Here is a 21,594-nt window from a genome sequence, read left to right on the forward strand (position 1 = left end):
GGTTAATTGCTCTGATGTCTGACTCTCTCCTATGTCATCCTGTAGGATCCATGTCTTGTGACTAGGGACTTGAGCCCAACTGGCCTTTACATAATCTCATGATCACTGCACACTTGAATACTGTCCAAGCCATGAAATGCTCCAAATGATTGCTTCCAAACCGATTGATTTACTATTTATGCAGATCAAGAATAGCAGTCACGATGTATTTGACACAGCTGTCAATGAGGCCAAGGGGGGGGGCAAATCACACAGCCAGACCCTTTGAAGTGAAGTCGAGGGAGGCAGAGAGGAGACTTGTCTCCCTCCCTTTCTTCCTCCTGGTTAACTAGACATGTGATTAGCATTGCTGTCTGCTAACTTAGTTTGCCCTGCAGTCAGCCTGGTCTGCCCTTCAGAGGAAATACTGCCCGCAGGCTGCTCTGTCAACACCAAGGTAAGACATATTCGCATGCATTTATGATGTTAAGAGCAAAAAAATGATGTTAATGGTTACATGTGTTTGTATCTCACAGACATTATTGATTTTAATCCTGTTGTTGGGTCTTTTTTTTTGATTTATGCTACTCATGCTGTAAGTGTGGAACAGTGGGATTATTACATGTTGGACCAAACTCAAGTCCTAAAGGGTTCCAACGTGTTATTAGAAACTTTTAAAGCTTTTAAAAGCAAACGCCAAACAGCTTTCGTCAACTTTCTCAAATCAAAAAAAAAGATAGCCAAGATTGGCACATTTAAAACTTCATGTAAGAGAATGTAAAGTGGTTTGGAATGGAATAAAAAAAGAAATGTACACTCTTTGTTCTTTTGCTGGTAGAACTGTTCCAGGTTTGTGTGTCTCCGCACCTGTTATCAAGCCAAACCTTCCTTTTGCAAACACAAGGAGTCCTTCGAATGTGCACCTGCTTGATTTGTGTGGTATCAACAGGGGATTTCATGCAGGGGAAATTCTTTGTAGACAACAAGCTTTACAATTAAGATTGGACTGAGTATGAAATACTGCGAGAAACATTATTAAAGGTAAAAGTCAATAACACAATTTTAAAGTACATGTTTTCATTATGGTCCCTTAATACAACAGAGTAGGATACGGAGTTGCTCACACCCGCTATGCAAATGTTGAGCTTCTGTGTACTGCTTGGCTGTTCAAGTGTAACAATTTGACTGTGGGAAAGTTGTAAGCACTATTTTATAAAGCTGGACATGTACAATGTTCTACTCAGAGTCTTGATTCTGTGTTAAACTTGTTTTTACCATTAGTGCCCAATTGCATGAGCAGAAATTAGATTAGGCTCGCCAGTCATCTGAGGTTTTCTGATATAGCTTGTAGTAAACAAGACAATTATGTGATGTTTCTGAGCATTCCTTTTCTGATTATGTATAAGTCTGTTTCAGTGCATTTCAGTGGTACAGATTGCGTGTGTGATGAGATGTGTGTGTACATGTGTGCATCTCTCTTGTCAGCTTGAGTTGAGTCACCACATCCACTGAAACCTGGACCATGTGAAATGATTTGGGCAGGCTCCATTTAAGAGACTTGATTCAAATCCCTCAGCAATGTGACAGTTGAACTGTGCCAAACCTTCCCCAGATCACAGGACGGATGCTTGTGGCAGAGAGGGTTTAAGCTCCGTATCTAGACCTGCGCTCCAGATCACTGACCCAGGATCAGTTCTATTATTCTGGTCTGTTTTGTTTGGAGAAAACAGCAGCCTAAAAGACTGGCAGCAGTTTTCTCGAAGAAGTAAGACTCAGGCATTGGCACATGACTAATGACATACAAACACAAGAAAGCTATTTCATTCAGACATTAGTAAAAAGTATCATGAGATACACTGCCCCCACCAAAACACCACAGCATGAGCCGCTTATTGAAATGCTTAATATTACTAATATTTAAGTTGTTTTGCTGACGAGCAACCACCTGCAATTGTGCAATAATTTATTTTTTACTATGAATGGGGATTTTGTCCCCCGTCTCCTACGGTTTAGTCGCAGTTGAAAAGAATTGCTTCCAATCGACACATGACACGTAAATTGTAACCTATCCTATTAAGGTGCAACGCTCCAGACAAAAAGGGTGGCAGCATTTCACCTGTACTACTTGGATCCACAGAATCTAAATTTACAGTGTAAATTTACATTTACAGCCAACTACAAGAATACGCAACTTCACTCAAACTGTTGGAAATCTTATAATCTTCCCGTGTGGCTTCTGCCTGTAGTTGATGTGTTCCATCTTCGTGTTTACTGTCTGCCGGGTCTGTATGTTCCATGTACACTTTGATAGTTTGTTTATTGGACTTTATTTAATGTGGTAGAAATGAGAAAACAACTTTATTTTAACCAACGACTTTTAGATTTAGGACTTTTTCCGTTTCTGCCACTTTGGATTGAATCCAATAAACCCACTATCAACCTGCACACAGACCATGGATGTGTTATTGACAAGCCATTGGGGCAGCTCTACTTCTTTGTCCTCTCGTGTTGGACTGAGGACAGACTGGATGCCACAGTGACTCACTATCGCCTTGTGAGTATTTATTTTATTGCAAGACAGAACGGGCCTCAGCTAGACGGCTAGCATTCTCATTTCAGTTGATATCTCTACAACGCAATACATAGTTATGTATACTCTGTTATAATGTTCAAAAATGTTACTTCTTCACATCCTGTTGATGTTTTTTGATGTCTTTTAATGCACCTTTAGTTTTACAGTGTCATTTTTGCAACAAAATTAAATAGAGAGGAATAAGCACTGTATGTAAACCTTTTGAGTGTTAACGTGATCAAATGTTGGTAAATTGTCTCTCTGCAAAAGGTCAGTGAAACATTACAGCTCAGAGAGCTGTGTATCAAATGTATTCCCCCCATCTCCCACCGTTGAGTGCAGGGGCATTCACGTGCAAGCTTTCTGCAGGAAATGTATTTTCAACCATTCGTCACACAGATTTGTACCGTGAACGTGACACGATGAACCTGATCAACGGATTACCACTCATGTCAAGTTGTGAACTTCAGCAATGTAGCATAAAAGGGTTTGCAGTGCAACACTGGTTGATTATTTGGAAAAGAGAATGCAAGTGACCTCATTTTAAGTGACCTATTTTTACATATGGTAGTGTTTTCACTGCAGTTCATCTCCTCATGTAGCTTAAAACTTTTTTTATCGGCCAAATGTAGCCCAGCACAAGAGAGCCTGCCAGCTCACAGGCATGGACTTCGCAACTATGCCTGCCACCACCACAACAGGCAGGAAGCTGGATCTCTCCAAGCTCACAGATGAGGAGGCCAAGCATGTTTGGGAAGTCGTCCAGAGAGATTTCGACCTGAGGAAGAAGGAGGAGGACAGACTTGGGTATGTTAAAAAAAAGATCACGTGTATTTGTTTTATTTCTTTTCGATGCACATCTGTTTCTCAACAAACCAATAGAAGTCATCCGTTTGATGCTCATGGCTTCATGAGTTCAGGATTAGCCTTACTATGGATTCCCTTTTTTAACTTAATGTTATGCTACATACATGTATTATCTTTGGGGGATGGAATTAATAAAACACAAATAGTAATGAATCATACATTACTTAAAATCGACTGTAGCCTAAATTTAAATCCAGATGTTTTAATTGAAATTCTGACCCTATTATCCAATCCAGACAAATATTTGTACTATATTAAATTAAAAGTCTTTTATATCATACATTTTAGCTGGGACTCGTGTGGTAAAGTATTTTCCTTTGTAACAACTTTTTTTGAAGCCATTAGGGCTTTTGTTAGTTTAGGTGAATATGTCTCCACCGCCTCTGCTAATTCTGGTCACCTTCAATTGCTCTGTGAATTCGGGACTCTAAATGACAGATTAGTAAATGCAGGATAACCAACGCTTCACCCAGCTTCATCTTAAATACGGTGCTGGAAGTATCAAAAAAGCTCAAACTGGTAGAACACTTAAATCAATGCAGAGAACACTATATTTTTAGCTTTTGGTCTAACGGACCTTCATCAGAGCATACATGGTTCAGCTGGAACGGCAGGTGTAGAAACAAACAAATTACAGTCCAATCACTGGAGGTAAGACATAAGAACATTGATTGAAACATTAAAAACAGTCATTAAAACACTAAAAAGCAGTGTAAGAAATAAAATACAGTAATAAAATGCAGAAATTGATTAATATCCTTGAATCTGGTTTAATTAAAGGCAGCAGCAAACAGAAAAGTCTTCAATCTTGATTTAAAGGAGCTGAGGGTCTCAGCAGACCTGCAGCTTTCTATGTAGCAACATCAGGTTACATGGGGAAACGTTTTTAGAAGGGATTTGAATACATAAGGAACATCACTGGGAAGCTACAGAATGATATAAAAACCTAAGAAAAGAAAAAAATATATATATATAATGGACCCGCCCTTTAAAGACTCACCCAACTGCCCCTGCACACCAGTGGTTCAGCTTTACTCACCGTGCTGCAATGATGAAGAAATGTATGGTACTGAAGGACCTTGTGACATCACTGTTGGGTGGGGTTATAGGCACAACAAAGCACACTTCAGCTTGAAACTGTCTGTCAGAGAGGGCAGTGTGCTTTACAGCTTCATGTTAAGTATGTTATATGACTATGTTACTTTTGCTGAAAAGCAGCCACTGTGATCATTAATTAATCGATATTACCTATGGCTACCACTAGCCACTGCAGCACTCACATTTCACGGTAAGCCAGTAATCACATGTCCTGTCTTCTCATCTACAATGCTAGATAATTGGTTATCGGCTGAGAGATGCTGGCTGTTTGATTTAAATTTAGCACAACTGAGTGGAAACTACATACTGCACTCTATTCCTGAAGGCTGGACAACTTTGTTGAACTGTACATTTCCAACAGACGATTCAGTCATTTGCTGCTGACTCATCAACATACTGCTCACATGTCTTCTTGGCACCGGTGACGGATGGATGGTTTAGATATCAGGCTGTGGGAGGAAGAGGTTTAGAGAGAATTTCCTCCAATGCTTGGATATGGGTTGACCCCTGCACAGCAGCAGCAGTGCAGGGGTAAGTAAGGATTAGAGGTGGGGGGGGGAAACCGATACAGCATAGTATCGCGATATTTTGCATTATGTATCATATACCTTTAACCAATTACAAGTTACACTTGCAGCCTTCTTACTTGTAACTTTTTAAGCAACTAGGCTAATGGTCCACCCACACAGTCCTGTAGTGAAGACACCTGTGTGGGTGGGACATTAGCTTAGTTGCTTTAAAAAGTTACAAGTTAGAATATTGCAAGTGAGTGTGAAAATTGTTCCTGAGTTTATAGCTTGGTGACATCACCCAATTTCCATATAGCTCCACCCAATTTCCACCTGATTGGAGGTCTAATCAGCCAGTGACTGAAAACACCTGTTGATGTGCAGAGCCTTCAATCAAACAAGTAGAACAAAGGTGCATCTTGTCAAATCTTTTAATGTGGCTCAAACATGGATAGTTTTTATCAACTTATAAAACATATTTTTTTAAACTCGCTATCTCAGACAAATCTCTTGCTTATTCATACAGTCGATATGTATTTTCCCATACCCTCCATACACTCTGTTAAACATAGTGCCTTGATGTGTCTGCATGTGCATGATAAAAGGGACCTTCCAAGAAACTTCTTGTCAGCAGCCTTCATTTCGTAAAGAAGAAACAGATGGTGAGTCAGACTTTGGTTAAGAAAACCAGCATTTTGGTCAGGCCGAGGAGTCGGAACCTTCCTATATGGTGCCATGTAGGTTCATCTACGTTCTTGAGCTTCCTTCACAAATACCAGACAATAATTTCAACCACACAGTAGGTTGCGGGCCCTGCCAAGGTTCTTCTTCAGCTATTCGTTTTCCATCCAAATGAGCCGGCAACTGTTGTTTTCATCCCGGGCCTCTGCGATCTATAAATAGGTACAGTTCCTCACATGGTTTACATAGAAAACTGTCACGCCTAAATCTTGTAAAAGCCACACATGTTGGATTGTAGAATGAAGTAGTTTAATTTGGCAATGACTTTAAGTTTTCTCCTTTACCAATTCCACTAAAATAAAGTGTAAATAGTACAAATACATATTTGTATTAGGTTAGTAAGTGTGTTTTGAGAAAAAGTTTCAAAAATCCTCACATGATTTCACAGGAAGCATATTTATAGTAGTAGCCACTGCAGAAGTGTCAACTTGAAGTATCTATCTATCTATCTATATATATCTATATATCTATATATATATACTGATGTGTTATATTTATTTATATATAAATACAATGTGTGTGAATGTGATGGTGTCAGCCCTACGATAGTCTGGTCATATATATATATGAAATATACATTTACTAGTTTTAATATATATACATGAAATATATGGCAAAACACCATCACATTCACACACATTGTAATTATATATAAATATATCACATTAGTTCATGTCAGTCAAACCCAGGTAATGCATTCTATTTAATGACATTATAGTGGTATTTTAAAAGGCTGTCTGAAAATTGATAATTTCATGTAAACATATCTGCAAAGCTAATGTGAACTGCTTATTCTTTTTCTGGAAAGCGGTATGTTTGTGTGTGTGAGTCCCATTTTTTATCTCTTTGTCTCACTCTCACTAGCCCACTGGAGTGCATGTTAACCTGGTTCTACTATGGACTTCAGAGAGAGGCAAAGAGCAGCATATCAGGTTGTGATGTTAAGATGAAAGACACACACAAGCTCAAACTCGGTAAAGAACATCTGAAGCAGGAAGTTCATTTAAACTAGAGAGGATTTGATTTGTGTGGACGGACATGGCGCGCAGATCACCATGTATGGGAACAATCAGTTACTTTGGTCTCTATAACTGTCTGTGTCTAAGTGAACGTCTGGCTGGCGAACCTGGATTCCCGAGCTGCCTCATAAACTTTCCAGTACCTGCTTCTAATCAAATACTGAGGAAAAATTTGCATTTTGAGGACAAAACTTAGTAAAACATAGTCACGTCTACTATTTACAATGTAAGGCTTTTTTTATGACCTCCAATTTTTCCAGCATGAAAAAAGGAGGAGAGAGACAGAACAATCTCATAAGTGCCTGTTTTTGTAGAATAAATGGTAAATGGACTGTATAGCGCTTTTCTAGTCTTTCCGACCACTCAAAGCACTTTCACACTATCATTCACCCATTCATACACTGATAGCCATCCACCTGCCACCAGGACTAACTAACATTCACACACCGTAAGCACAGCTCAAGAGCACTTTTGGGGTTAAGTGTCTTGGCCAAGGACACATCGACATGCGACTAGCGGAGCCGGGGATCGAACCGCCGATTCTTTAACCCTGCTCTCCACTGAGCCACAGTCTCCCAGGAGTCTAAGAAGTCTAGTTGCTTTGAAGAGAGTGTAGGTAACGGCTTTAGTTCTCCACCGGAAAGGACTGTCTGATGGCAAAGTAAGACGGTGAAAATAAACTAGATTGGTGTATGAATGACACAACAATTTTGATTTCATTCAATCATTTTACATTCAATAAGAACTCCTTTCTTGCTTTTTGTCATTTATACGTTATGTAGTCTGTACTTTACTGCAATGTAAACGCATCTGCGTGACTACATTCTGAACAAGAGACAGAGTATAAAACGTGAGGGTGACGCTTATGGTGGGAGGGAGGGAAGACGGATGGCTCAAACAAACACAGGACTTGCAACCAGCTAACTGATGTTTGAGACCAGTGGCTCGAAGTGTTTTTTTTACCTCAGTGATGTTTGTGATGTGTCTTATTGTTATGTTGTTAACGTACGTATTTTACTTAATTTACTTACTTATTTGAAACCATGACGATTTTCCCTCAATCTAACTAAATGGTTTTGTTGCCTAAACACAACTAAATTGAAATAAATTTTAAAAACACACAAAATGCCACAAATAATGACAGCCTAACATAATAACACATGGCAATGTTGGAAATGTCTTGCTTTTTATACGTTTAGCTGCTGTCCCGTCCACAGCAGTACATTGCTTGCTCCTGTGCTGGTACCCCTCTATGTTTCTCCAAACCTACTACTTCTTAAATACATTTTTAGTCCAGAACTGTACCGAGCTAAATCTCAGTGCAAGATCCACATACCGGAAATACTCCAGAGCTTTCACACACATCTTGATCGAAAACCCTAAAAAACCCTTGCAGCTTATCACATCAACTAAGAAATGCTGACAACCACACAGTCACAGACTGGGGAAGACTCGGAAGGCCTGAAAGTTGCCTCCAGCACACATCTTATTGAGTCACAGAAGGCCATCTTGTATATCAGATCTGTGGGATTTGATGTTCCGGAGATAGTACTTTGAAATCATATTGCTAATGGCCATCAGCTGTATCTGCTAACGGTTCGAGAGTTTCCAATTCATCCCGATGATCTGGGCTATAATTTAAAAAGCATGGCCTAAAAAAAATGTAATAAACAATAAGTATCCTCTCATCCTCTGTGGGTGTTTTGCCAGACTCCACCCAAGCTGCGTGACATTTGGGATTTGTTATCTGAATGTTTTCCTCTCCACTACCGTCAGCATCTCTCAGCGCTGAGTGAGGCTGTTTCTTTTCCAGCAATCAGCACAAGAATGCCTCAAACTTTGCTGAAGAAAAAAGTCTGACTCAAAGCAGGCATTTAAACCGCAACTCGGAGAGTAGAGGAAGTATGAGTTTGCTTGATTTGGTTTTATTTGTTAAATGGCCAGTTTGTAGCATTTTGGGGGAGGTTATTAGCAGAAATGGAACAAAATATTCAAAAATTATGTGTTCATTAGTTTATAATCACCCGAGTCTACCATGTTGCACCACAACGTTTCTACAGTAGGCCAGAAGGGAAAAACCAAACTCTGGCCCTTTTAAATTTTTTACATTACCTGAAGGCCACCAAGTTTTATAGAGTGTAAAATCGTGGTACCAACAGCCTCCATCTCACTTCCGTTGCTCCTGAAGTAGTGTTATTATGGTAGGGATGACCTCTGAGCGAGACGAACTGCGTTACCACGGTTTTGTACTCTGTGGCTCACGTTACTGCAGTCTTGAAAAGGGAGAAGTGCGCGGAGGGGTATTCAGTTGACTGCAATCTAAAACTACACTGCTAGATGCCACCAAATCCTACACACCATTGCTTTAAGTTTTTAACAAGAATTTGACTGAAGTTAGTGCAGGACGTTTTGCACCGCACAGCTATATTTATTACTTGAAGACAGATTTTTTTCAAATGTAATAATGGAGCTCAGATTAACTCATTTCTAAAACACATTGCTGAAAGAATCAAGTGAGAACATTACAAGAAAGAAAGTAACTTTTCTGCAACTGCTTCTCCACTAACTACATGTTGCTACAAGAGGAAGTGTTGATTTAAATGGAGGAAAACTAATTAAAGGCTGGAATGGATTTTTTTTCTAACTGCAAAATAATTACTCAAAATGAATGTTTCTTAAATAACTAAAAATGTGACTGTAAAGTGTAGCACTAAATAACTCTTTACAGCCCATCATCAGTGAGGACTCAACCACTCTGTTAGCCACAAAACAACCATAGCTCTTTTTTTCTTTTTTACACTCACAGAAACAGGGCGATCCGTTTTGTTTTTGGTGTATAATATAAAGGCTTCAACAAAACCATTACTTGTTTAAGTTTGAGTGATGACACTTGAGCAAACAAAGGTATGCATTACGCAATTGTTTTAAAAGTGTGAAAAAAGTATCACATAGTCAGTCAACCGGTAATGTGAAACCAAATGATACACACATACACATGCTACATTAATTCACACCAAAAGTGACTTGAGAGGGTAGAGCTCAGAACAACCGAACGCCTAATAAGACATTTTTAGTCGACCAAAATGTTACAGTTAACTTCCATGAACTGAAAGCACACTGTGAAATTGCTCAATTTCTAAGATGAAAACAGGAACAACTCCCACAACGACGTGGTAGCAGCCTGTCAATCACAAGGTAGCCCCGCCCTAAAGCATACCCTGGGTTATGGTCTGTTTGACTCTAAATGGATAATAATAACTTACTAAATGAACATCATGCTGTATTGACGAAGACTTGAAACTAGAGATTGAGATCATAAACTCATGTTTACAATGTTTACTGAGGGAATAAATCAAGAGAGAAGTAGAGTCATTTTGTCATAGATTTCCATACAATAAGACTTATTTTTGCAACCAGAGGAGTCGCCCCCTGATGGCCATTAGAGAGAATGCAAGTTTAAAGCACTTCAACATTGGCTTCACTTTTCAAAATTGGTGGTTGCTGCCTGGTACAGTATTAGTATTTTTACTCGAGGTAATAAACACATTCTAACACACCCATGTCACTTTAAGGGACACTAAACATTATTTTCATGAGGTTGTCGCACATTTTGGTTATTTACATTATACAGTATTAAGAATGCTGAAGCGATTAAGATCTAAATGAAGGGGGCATGCACAGTGAAGCTATTCCTCACTTATCTTGTTGATTTTTTTATTTATTTTTATTGTAACCATAGCACTAAATCTTTCCTGGAGAAACGCTGCAGCTTTTTCTGCCTGTAATGCTGACATAATGTTGACACAGAGTTGCCAAAAGGAAGCCATCCGTGTGCTGGCAAGCATCTCTTCACTCATTATTGTCAGCCAGCATTTTGACTCATAAAATCTCTGTATAAAGAAATAGTACACGGTTCATTTTATTAGCTGTAAAAACATGAAGTGAATAATACGTTAGAAATGTACCTTCAAATATATCCAGCAGTTATTAGTTCAGTGGGGAAATGTGCTTGTTGGCTTTGTTTCTGAGTGAGATGAGTAGTGTTGGATATGGTTAGCTTTGCCAAGCATAAATACTGGAGTCAGGGGGAAACAGCTAGCCTGGATCTGCCCCAAATAGAAAAATACAATTACCAGCAACTCTGAAGCTGTCTCATGTCATGTACCCAAATGTCAACAGAAATGTCAAAATTGCCATGTTTAGAGGGGTATACAAGGCGGAACTATTTCTTGGCAAACAACAGTTCATGGGTCTGCTCAGTGTTTCTGGGTGGCCTCTTCAGTTACAGCTCTGGATGCCAGATTAAGTGAGCAAAGGGTTTGGTTTTGGTTCAGGTTTGATGGTACCAAATAAGACTGAGTTCTATCATAAATAGAGCGCAAACCTTGTTTGCCACAATTTGGCAAAACTATTTCCTATCGCAAGATGTACATTCAAAAACAGTTATGTAGTGTTTATTTCTGCAGCTGAAATGGAGCAGCATTATTGACAGCCATATTAACTGTACCACTATATACAATATGTTAGTAATGGCCATTTGCAAACAATTATCAGGTTTAAACTTTCTTTAACCTGATGAGCTGTCTCACCAAATTGGCGCATGACTGAGAAGACAATTCTTTGTCCAACGCCATTTGTATTTTTTGTGTGTCATTTTATGCCATGTAGATTGCAAAGTAAATGTATATATGTTCATATATGCTCTGCTCAGAGCTAGTAATACAGTTTAAAAACTGAGTGAGACTACTTATGGTGGATGGGTCAAACAAACAAAGGCCTTTCAATCCGTCTCAGTCATCACTTCTTACCCACTAGAAGTGTGCGTTGATGTCTACAGAGAGCCTGCCTTCGTATGCCTGCCTTTTTATTTTGCTGTGTTTGGGACAATTCTGGGTGTCAGCAAAGAGCTTTTGGGCCCCTATCTACTAACCTTTCAGGTTGTCAAATACCAACGCCATGTCACGCCCCTCAGTGTCTGATACCGAGCATTACCTCCATGGGCACAAATCCCCCTTTTGCTCTGTCAGATACAACGCGGCCGTATATGATGACATATTGATGACAACGGGTTTTTACATGGCTGCATGTTTTTATGTTTCCCCTGCTCCTCTCCGTCTCCTCTGCTGTGTGAGCCGCGCTGAGCAGAGTCGACAGGATGAACTCTGCCCCGCCCGGCTGCATTCATTCAAAATCCGGCAACTCTGCACCTTCCAGCAGGGTTGTGAACAGAAAACAATCCGAAAACAGCATTGTATTTCTCCACTGCTTTGTGCTCATTAATGCCGCTCCCTCTCGCTCGACCAGCGCTGCTGCGTCTCTTCCTCACTCACTCGTTGAGCAGAGGAGGAGGGGCCAACTTTGAATGTCATGTGTTTAGCAAACCAATTGTAATGTATTCTACCTCGAAGCCATGATGTTTTTCCTAAACCCAACTAAGTGGTTTTGTCGCCTAAACTAAAATGCAGCTGTAGCTACACTAAAAACCTTATCATGAGACATGGAATGTCTGTAAAATGACGTTGGCATGCCAGATGGTGACATTGGCACAATGAAGACATGTAAGTGCAACAAGTCCTATTACAAAAAAATAATGACACACTTTATGTGAGGCTGCGTGGAGCCCTGAAGTAAAAAGTGGTTTTCTCTTGTGTGCCGAGTTCTGCATATTACAATTCATTAACCTGTATCTCAAGAATACATTAAAGTAGTTTTTCTTCAATAAACACATTCATCTCTTTCATTGTACATTATTGAACGCTTGGGTTATTGTCTTTTTTAGGGATTTAAAGACCAAGATTGAAAAAGAAGACACCAAGAGGGAGTTGCTGGGCAGCCAGACCAGCCTGGCTGAGTCGCACTGTATTCGATGTCTCCAGCCCTTCAAGTTCCTGGTCAACAGCAAGTGTCAGTGTCTGGACTGCCAGCTCTTCATCTGCAAGTCCTGTAGTCTGTTCAACAAGAAAGAGCTTGGCTGGGTGTGCAATCCCTGTCGCATGGCCAGGTAGGAAATGACAAATAATAACCATCATTGATAAATGGTAGATTGGTGGACTGGTTATTAATTGGTTTCTGGTCCATTTATCGACGTTTTGTTTACAGGTGTTTTACACAAAATTTCATAAAAGGTTACAAATCATTTCTAAGTCATTAACAAATACTTGATATCCTAATAAAATGGTATAATTTGTGCAATTATTAACTGGTAATAAATAGTTTACAAATGTATTAATAATGTTAATATTACCATCTCTCATCAGCTAACAAAGTTTTACTTAGAAGCTAATTATTTCATAGACACAAAATAATAACATAACAGAAAGTATAGCATTAATACTGATTATGAAACGTTATAAACCATCACGTTGTGTTTTTTTACGATAAAATAACTATCAATAATATTTTATTAGAGCAGATGCATTTATCGTTTGTTAATGATTTTGGCTATTTGGCCCATATGTCCCCACAGCATGCCTATGGATGAAGTCACACATTCTACATACTGTCTATATTTTTGTACATTGCATCAGCAATAACCCGCCATTCTTTTCCCTGGAGACTACCAGCCCTTCAGTTTCACTCCGATCTTTTCTTTAAAGCTACTTACATCTCGATGGTGCACAGCTCTTCAGAACAGTCCTGTAAGATCACTGAGCAAAAACAACAACAAGAATAAGCATAAATTAAAATTATATTTTATAATAAAAAAATATTTAAATATTTCAACCTTATCTATATACTTATACAGCTGTGCTAACTGGCAGGTCATGGAATTATGTTATAAAAGTCGCCTGAAATAAATAAAAGCTGTCCTTTTTCAAATAAAACATGTATTTATTGAACTATATTTATTCATTAATATGTTCATATTTACATGTATTTATATATATTTTTTTTTCATTTTTTATGCATTTCATAGACATATATATGTATTTCTGTATGTACAATATATATTACTTGATTGATTGAAATGTCATTCCATAGAAACATAAACTCAAGTTTTAATTCGTGCCTCTGTGGTTCTACAGTTGTGGGGCTACCTTGTCTATGTCTTTAGAGCTTCACTATCCATGCTAAAGGAATGCAATAAAACTAGCGGCTGTTTTCAGGCTTTGAGTAAAATGAAAATGATACCATACTTCCCCTGTAACCAAAAACTTGTTTCATAAAGAACATATGTAACCATGATGTTTGGTAGTGTACATCCATTACACCCTGGGGGTCTGACACAAAGTTTCTGATGAATATTAATGTAAGTCAGCTATGAAAGAAAATGAGGGCAAAAGTCACTGGAGCTCTACTTTAAAGTTCCACTATAGAGGTTTTTAAATGCAGGAACAAAGTCAGTGATGTGAGCAAGAAAGCACCTCATCAATACATGTGTAAGCTTTTCAGCAGCTAGTGGACAAAGACTTTGTTTGGATTTGGCAGCTCTACTTTTTAGAATGTAGTATATAACGTATGAGTTATGTGGGGTTTTTTGGAGCTCGCTCCAGCTCCATATGTAAACATTAGACTATTGTTTGCTCAGATGTGGCCGAGCCCGAAAAGCCCTTTCACTGACCTCAGCCGATGTCTGGAAAAGATCATGCTATACATCTCGTGCTTAAAGCTGCATTCAGCATAGCAGTCAGGAATGTCGTGTTCTTGCTTTGTGTGACAGAAGAGTCATACTCAGTCCCTGTTGTTGGCATGTTTGTATTCTAACAACTTTTTCATGTGACTGATCTGTGTCATTCATTAGTATCTATTTTGCCTCCTCTTTTTTTTTTTTTAACAGGGTCCTCAAGATTGGCACTCTGGAGTGGTACCACGAAAACGTCCGTGCCCGCTTTAAGCGCTTTGGCAGTGCCAAGGTGATGCGATCGCTCTTCAGGAGGCTTAGCGGGGAACGCAGTTGCTCTCAAAATGACCTTGAAGGTGAGTTCGTAATGCTAAGATGCCCTTGTGGCTAATTTTCTGCACAGAAAATGTATAAAACGTGAGAATTTGTTAACTAATGGGTTTTGGAAAAGGTTTCAGGAGTGGAATGTTTTAATCCTTGATCCACTTGTGAAAATCGGCATGTAGTAAGTCAATCGCGCCACATCCCTTTACTCAACAAATACTGTGACTGTGGCCTCTGTGGAGATTAACCCCCACTGACTGAAGCTGTTCAGTGTTCAACAGTCAAAAACTGGGCAGCTGCCAAGTGGGAATGTCTGCCAGAATGTGAAGCAGTGCGAATCAAATGTTGCAGATGTGGTAGAATGTCAGCTCTCAGGTCAAGGTGACTTTGAAGGGGGCAACCTGAACTAATTTCCATCCGTTCCACTCATTTCTTTACAAGCCCTTTGGGGGAGATGCAGGCCAGAAGTGGATGTCATCTTGAGCTCACTGCAACAAATCTCCAATAAATGAAAGGCTTCAAGGAGATTCAACAGCTGCATTCTGTACTCTTTCACATGGAGAATGTGTATTAGCCTGTTGAATCCAAAAATTGGTATAAGCATAACCATGACTTGTGCATCATGTGTGTAGGTTGTGTCAGTTATCAAGTTCCAGTTCAAGAATTGGACTTGGTACTGAATTTTCTTTCGTAGTGAAGCTCACATTATCCCTGTGAACAAGAAATCGCAGGCTCTTCAGCTTAATGCAAGTAGACACTATTGGACTGAATGCCATTGCCTTTGCAGTCACCAAATCTCAACCCAACGGAACATATATAAGAGATTGGACCGTGCTCCTCACCATCACAAAAAGAAAATTGAATTATGGAATATCATTTAAAAGAATAGCGTTCTTGAAGCTCCTGGTGGCCCGGCACCTTCTCAAGACACCACCTGGCTATTAAGACCCATCATTTTTGTGACACTGAGTCACAAGAATGAACTTCCTTTCTCTTTTCCACATAGTAAGCCGTATACAACAGGCTGCCAAATCTGTCACAGGGTTTTAATCTCTTCCATCTTTCCTGTTTTCCCCAACTCTGGCTCTTCACAGCTGTGCCGAGGCTGTCACAGACTAGTGTCTCAGGCCTGGATGCAGATCGGGCCTAGCCCCCTTAAAATGTTAGGTTTTGTCCTTAACTGACCAGAAGCACGGCCTTGTGGGACATTTACACTGCATGCTGTACCTCTGGAGAAGTTATTCCCATTGGGGGGAAAAGGTTTGTGTTTCTGAAGCTGGGTGTTTAAATTCTGATGCAGTGACGATATCAGGCTTCGTCCAAACCTTTTTCTGAAACTTTTTGCTCTCTTTTTGAATTTGTTCACGCAGCATTGCCAATATCCTCTGGTCAAGGCCCAGAGCATAGGATGGAGTGGAAGGCAGCACACACACAACTTGGTTTGTCCCCATTTGTGCTGCTGAATATCCAATTGCAGAGAAAAAAAAGTCAATCCCAACACATTTCGTTGTAAACCCAGCGCACATAAAAAGAGTGCCCTTGAAGCACACTGTATATCAGCTTTAAGCATTATTATACACCGCAGGTCTCCAAGTGAGATCACAGCGTCAGGAGATCAATGAATCATGAGGAGACAGCCGGAACTCCTGGTACTACTTACACTGAGTCACCCTGGAGAATTTTGGGACGGGATACAGAAAGAGCTGGTTTGCTGGCTTAGCCCAGCGGGCCTTGTGATCCTCCAGTCACATGTCTCCCATTCTGTGCCTGGACTTGAAGGACTCAGTTCTGCAGAGCTCCAGCGACCAGCAGAGAGAGGGAAAGAGAAGAGGGAGGGAGAAGAAAACATTGGCTTGTCGTGTCTTTGAACGTGGAATCCAGCTGTGTGTTGCAGTTATGAAACTCAGCCATAAATATGCATGTTAACAGATGCATTGTGTTCAAAATGACCAGCCACTCATCACATGCAGACATTCATGTGAGCACCTGGATTAAATTCAGCATGCATGACTGTACTCCCAAACACACACAGACATTCTTTTGACTGTATGTGCTGCTGTGGTCTGTTGGGCTCACAGTGCTCGGAGGGTGTCATCCTGTGAGTACAGTATCTTCGTGCACATGGGGAGATGCAACACTGGTGCTCACAACACAGTCTTTGTTCACATTCGCAAAAAAATAATGTAACTCAATTAGTTGGATGACCTCAACTCCTTAAATGGTGCTACTGCTGCTTCTGCTTCTGATTACACTTTTATGTGGAAAGTAGGCAAGCTGAATTATCCCAATTTGCTGAGCTATTTATTATGTTACCGAATTGCAATCTTGCAAACCTCACCTCATTCATTTTCATTTCAAGTTGTAATTAAACACAACTATATAAGACATGTCTTCTTTTGTATTTTCTGTTTTACAGAGCCGAATGAATATGATACACAGAGCATACCGGAGGTCCACAGTAAGTAGACTCAATCTAAATCATAAGAAATGGTCAGATATTGTTGGCGGACATATATCTTTTGATTATGCTTATTCTCTCCCTTATATTCAACAGTTCGGTGCTTTTTATCAAATCTTACCCCAAGTACCCTAAAAACAAGACTAAGTGTCTACTAGAATGCTAGCTTCTCTGTGAGGCTTTCCCTCGGCACAGGAGTGCTTTGCCCTAATGCTAATGTCACCAGGCTGACATGCTCTCAATGACAATGCTAACATGCTGATGATTAGCACTGCAGGTTCAATGTTTACCATGTTCACCATCTTACTTTAGCGTGTTAGCATGGTAACGTTGGCAAATTAGGGCTGAACATAAAGTACTGATGGTAATCTGTTATTAGTTTTGCAGGCATTAGATGAGAATTGAGATAATCACCTACGTAGCACATTGGGATTTATCCTTTGGAGATCAAAATTTTATGGTAATCGCGCCCAGCATAGTCGCCACGAAAAAACAAATGTTGGCATTAATTTCTGCAAACCACGGGATATGTTGAATGTTGATGTTTCTGAACCAAAAATATGTTTCATAAATACTTTTCGCATAAGCCTCATATCACGCTTGCAGATACTCACAATGCCACGTGGTTAAGATTAAAGGCTGTGAAAGGATTGGTTAGGTTTAGGCAAAAAATTGTCTTGGTCAAGGTTAGAAGAAAGATGAAGGTTTGTGTTGAAATAATAACGTAACAAGAAAACGTATCAATGTCACTTAACAACATAACGTAATAACATAACGTAAAAATGTAATCTAGCAATGTAACCTGACAATGTTACTAGCGTCAATAAATAGCAACCACCCTTAGCTAACTTTCTAATGTAACAACGTAACGTAACGCAACAACGTAACGTAACGCAACAACGTAACGCAACAACGTAACTTGTGTCAATTAATAACAACCACCCTTAGCTAACTTTCTAATGTAACGCAACAACGTAACGCAACAACGTAACGTAACAACGTAACTAGTGTCAATAAATAGCAACCACCCTTAGCTAACTTTCTAATGTAACGTAACAACGTTGCGTAACAACATAACTAGTGTCAATTAATAAGAACCACCCTTAGCAGACTTTCTTATGTTACACTATGTTTAAAGTGTGAAGTCAACATTTACTTTTAGCTTCACACAGAACTTCTGGGTAAAAGTCTGATGTTTGCTTTCGTTCACTACATCACTTACTCTGCCTGAATGAAAATGTAGACATTCAACGTATTTGCGGTTTGCAAAAACATGCAATGCCAACAATTCTTTTTTGGCGACAGGACTTTGCATTTAATGGTTTGAGATATTTCTCTTGACCAAAGTGCAACCAACGGACCGAGCTAACTTTGCCATCCCTAGAGCTGTTTGAACCAAGACATTTTCAGTTACTTACAGTCCTGCTGTAAAAACAAATGTCACTTTTACTGAGTCTGTGTGGTCAAGGTTGGATTACCAGGCAGAGTGGCCCTATACACATCATGTGTTAGTTGGTCTGTTGTAATGTGGTTAGTTGCAAGTTTGTTTTGGAATATACATTAAAAATGTTAAGGTGGCTCCTTCATTATTACCTGTTTTGTTGGCCCCTTGCAACCCCTAAATATATTTGTGTTTTCCGAAATGACTACAAACGGGTCAAACACATTTTTTCCACCAGGGCCCCATAGAGGCTTAACCCAGCTATGTGTGTGGTCTTCCTTAGATCCGCTTTAGAGTCAAGTGGCTGTTAAATAACTAGTATGCTGCCTAGTTTACTAAATCAATACCTCATAAAGTTGAATCTGAATATACACAATGGTGAGTCAGGGTTATCTGAAGTAAGTATTGACTGTTTAAAATGATCCATTCAAACCTTGCAGGTTTCATAAAGTGGGTACAGTGGTTTAGGTTCTGGTTAGACAGGCACATTCAGTGCCCGCCTGGCTTTTATTTACATTGGCATATCTAGAGTAGAGGAATAGAGCCAGGGAAGTTTTAGTCACAAGGCACAAGCAACAAGGTTTGAAACAAACTGTTAGTGGAAAGTATTACTATTATTCATCATTATCATACGAGGCAGTGGTGGTATTAGCTACTTCTAGTGTGTTTTATGTCCTTCTGCGCAATTCTCCTGCAGATGATTTTCTGAGTGATGGAACAAAAGCCATTCAAATGGATTTCTGTTGGAAATTATGAGAGTGTCAGTGCAGTAACTGGTCACAGTTGTTTACTGGAATGAGCATAAACCTAATCTGCAATGTTGTTGTTCTGCATGAGCTTTCAACTTCATCACTTTATCTGCTGATCGGGGAAGCTCATTCTTAACATTTGCTTCTCTCTGCAGCTTTTGATGTTCCCAGTCTCTCCTTCCTCCCTCTCTCTCTCCCTCTCTCTCTCTCTCTCTCTCGCTCTCTCTCTCTCTCTCTCTCTCTCTCTCTATCCCTCTCTCTATCTCTTGTATCCAAGAGGGAACTGTTACGTATAAATGCAACTCACTGGTAAAGAGGGGCTGAAAACACACATTGTTCCCTTCGTTTGCCTCTTTTTGCCATACGAAAAAAGCATTGAAAGAAAAAGGTCATTGGGTTAAGATAAAGAAAATGGCTGGCTTGAAAGATGTTATTCTTTACTCAGGATGGGGAACTTAGTCTGCATAATGTGACTCAGGTTTGCTCATAAATGCATGCGCATAGTAAAAAGCCAGATGTTATTTTTGCACTGCATTCATTTATCTTTTTCTGTACTGTATATTTGATGTTGTCATTCAGTTATTCTAAAAAGCTTTAGCTTAACACTAACATGTCCGCCTTCTTTATCAGCAGATGGATACGAGGAGCACAGTATGGACGCAACAGATTCACAACACTACAAGGGGGTACGGCAACTCTTTTCTTCTTTATATATTCAGTACACTGTGTGGTTCTTTTCCATGTGCTTCCCCACTAACTGCCAAATCTTTGATTGCTTTTCGAGAAGATTAAATAAACAGGCATCTTACAGCTATTTGGTAAGTACTTAGGTTTTACAGAGTTTGTGGCCAGCAGAGAGCATTCCAGTGATCTGCTTGATAAAACAAGAAACAGATATCAATTTGTACTCAGTACAGCAGAACACTGGTAGTTCTGGTGCTTCTCTCTGCTAATTTAGGTTGAGACCTCAACACGTGGAGAACCACAAACAATAGCCCATTCACTTCAGTTCGGTTGATTTGATGTTCACACCTAATGTGTTCCTTGTTTCTTTTTTTCTTTTTCTATATTTTTATGGTGGGAGATAACAAGAAAATGTCTGGCAACAAAGGTGGAAAAAGCAATGACAATATAAGATGAAATTTAACTCCCGTCATACTTTAAATTGAACCCTTCACTTCGCTAAAGGAAACACGCTTCAGGTAGTTAGATGAGAAAACGGATACCGCCATTGTGTCTGTATGATAAATATAAAACTAAAGCCTGAAGATTAGCTTAGCATAAAGACTGCACAGGGAGGACAGCAGCTAGCTTGGCTCTGTCCAATGGTAGTAAAAAAGACCTGCCAGCACCTCTAAAACTTACAATGTAACTAGTTTTATCTTGCTTATTTAATCTCGGCAAAAATGACAATTTGCCACCAACTCCACTCTAGATTTTGTTTGTATTCTTTTTTTTACTATTTCTTTTTATTGAAGCAAATTCAAACCAGTAGCGACTTTGCAGGTAACACTAGAAAAATGGAAAGTAACAATATATATATATACTGTATGTAGTATACACGGTGATGGTCATTATAATTCTGATACTGACATCTTGCAGTTACTGTGACTTAAATCAATGTTTTTTGGGGAATCTGTTAAATACCACACTAGTTTATGTGTATGATTCTGTGTGTAAGGTAAGAGAAAAAAAATGTATATACTAATACATATATTGAAAAATATGTAATAAACAGGTATTAATAAGGGTGGAGTGACAAACATTTATATAAGCTGTTTGACGATTAGAGATGTCAGCTATTGTAGTGTATGGGGGGGGGGGGGGGGTCCTGGCAAGGATTAAGAGCTGTCTATATCATAGTTTCCTGTTTCCTAATTACTTAATTAATAGATGTTTCAGTGAGGGGATCCAAAGCTCATCTGCAAAACAGACAAGCCCATTCAAGTTCAAACCAGCATTTTGCATGCACATGTTTTGTGAGTTTGAGCCTGCCAGGGTCTGCTGTGGTCAGCATCGATCTTTGTCACGCTGACGGCTCCTGAGAAGCAGAAGTGTTTTCTACACAGGTTATCAATGTGATCTAGGCCAGCCCTCATGAACAGCTGGGACGCCTTGACGGCTTGTGACAACTAAGGTTAGGCACGGTCTGACTGGCACTGGAAGCGGTGTATTGTGGGTAAATACCAGACTGTCGTACATAATCGTGCACATAAAAGAGTCGGAGCAGAGTTGAGAGAGCCTCTGGTTCAAGTCCACAGGTTGTAAAAAAAGGA

The 21,594-nt window shown here is 39.6% G+C and overlaps 1 protein-coding gene across 5 annotated transcripts in view; it reads left to right on the top strand.

Annotated features, from left to right (window-relative positions):
* Positions 1 to 360: 360 nt before the first annotated feature.
* mlphb (melanophilin b) overlaps positions 361 to 21,594 on the top strand; it is a 40,039-nt gene continuing 18,805 nt past the window's right edge. For 4 of the 5 annotated variants that reach the window (XM_031870167.1, XM_031870168.1, XM_031870169.1 and 1 more), the window contains exons 1-6: positions 361 to 436; positions 3,184 to 3,358; positions 12,565 to 12,786; positions 14,563 to 14,702; positions 17,087 to 17,128; positions 19,949 to 20,004. In XM_031870167.1, coding sequence (XP_031726027.1) covers positions 3,216 to 3,358; positions 12,565 to 12,786; positions 14,563 to 14,702; positions 17,087 to 17,128; positions 19,949 to 20,004 — 603 coding nt within the window. In that variant the 5' untranslated portion in view covers positions 361 to 436; positions 3,184 to 3,215. Of the gene's footprint in view, positions 437 to 3,183; positions 3,359 to 11,016; positions 12,344 to 12,564; positions 12,787 to 14,562; positions 14,703 to 17,086; positions 17,129 to 19,948; positions 20,005 to 21,594 lie in introns of those variants that run through there. The other variant, XM_031870172.1, reaches the window with a different exon arrangement.

The sequence above is a fragment of the Anarrhichthys ocellatus genome, unplaced genomic scaffold, assembly GCF_004355925.1.
Source record: "Anarrhichthys ocellatus isolate YVR2014 unplaced genomic scaffold, GSC_Weel_1.0 scaffold51, whole genome shotgun sequence".
NCBI lineage: Eukaryota > Metazoa > Chordata > Actinopteri > Perciformes > Anarhichadidae > Anarrhichthys > Anarrhichthys ocellatus.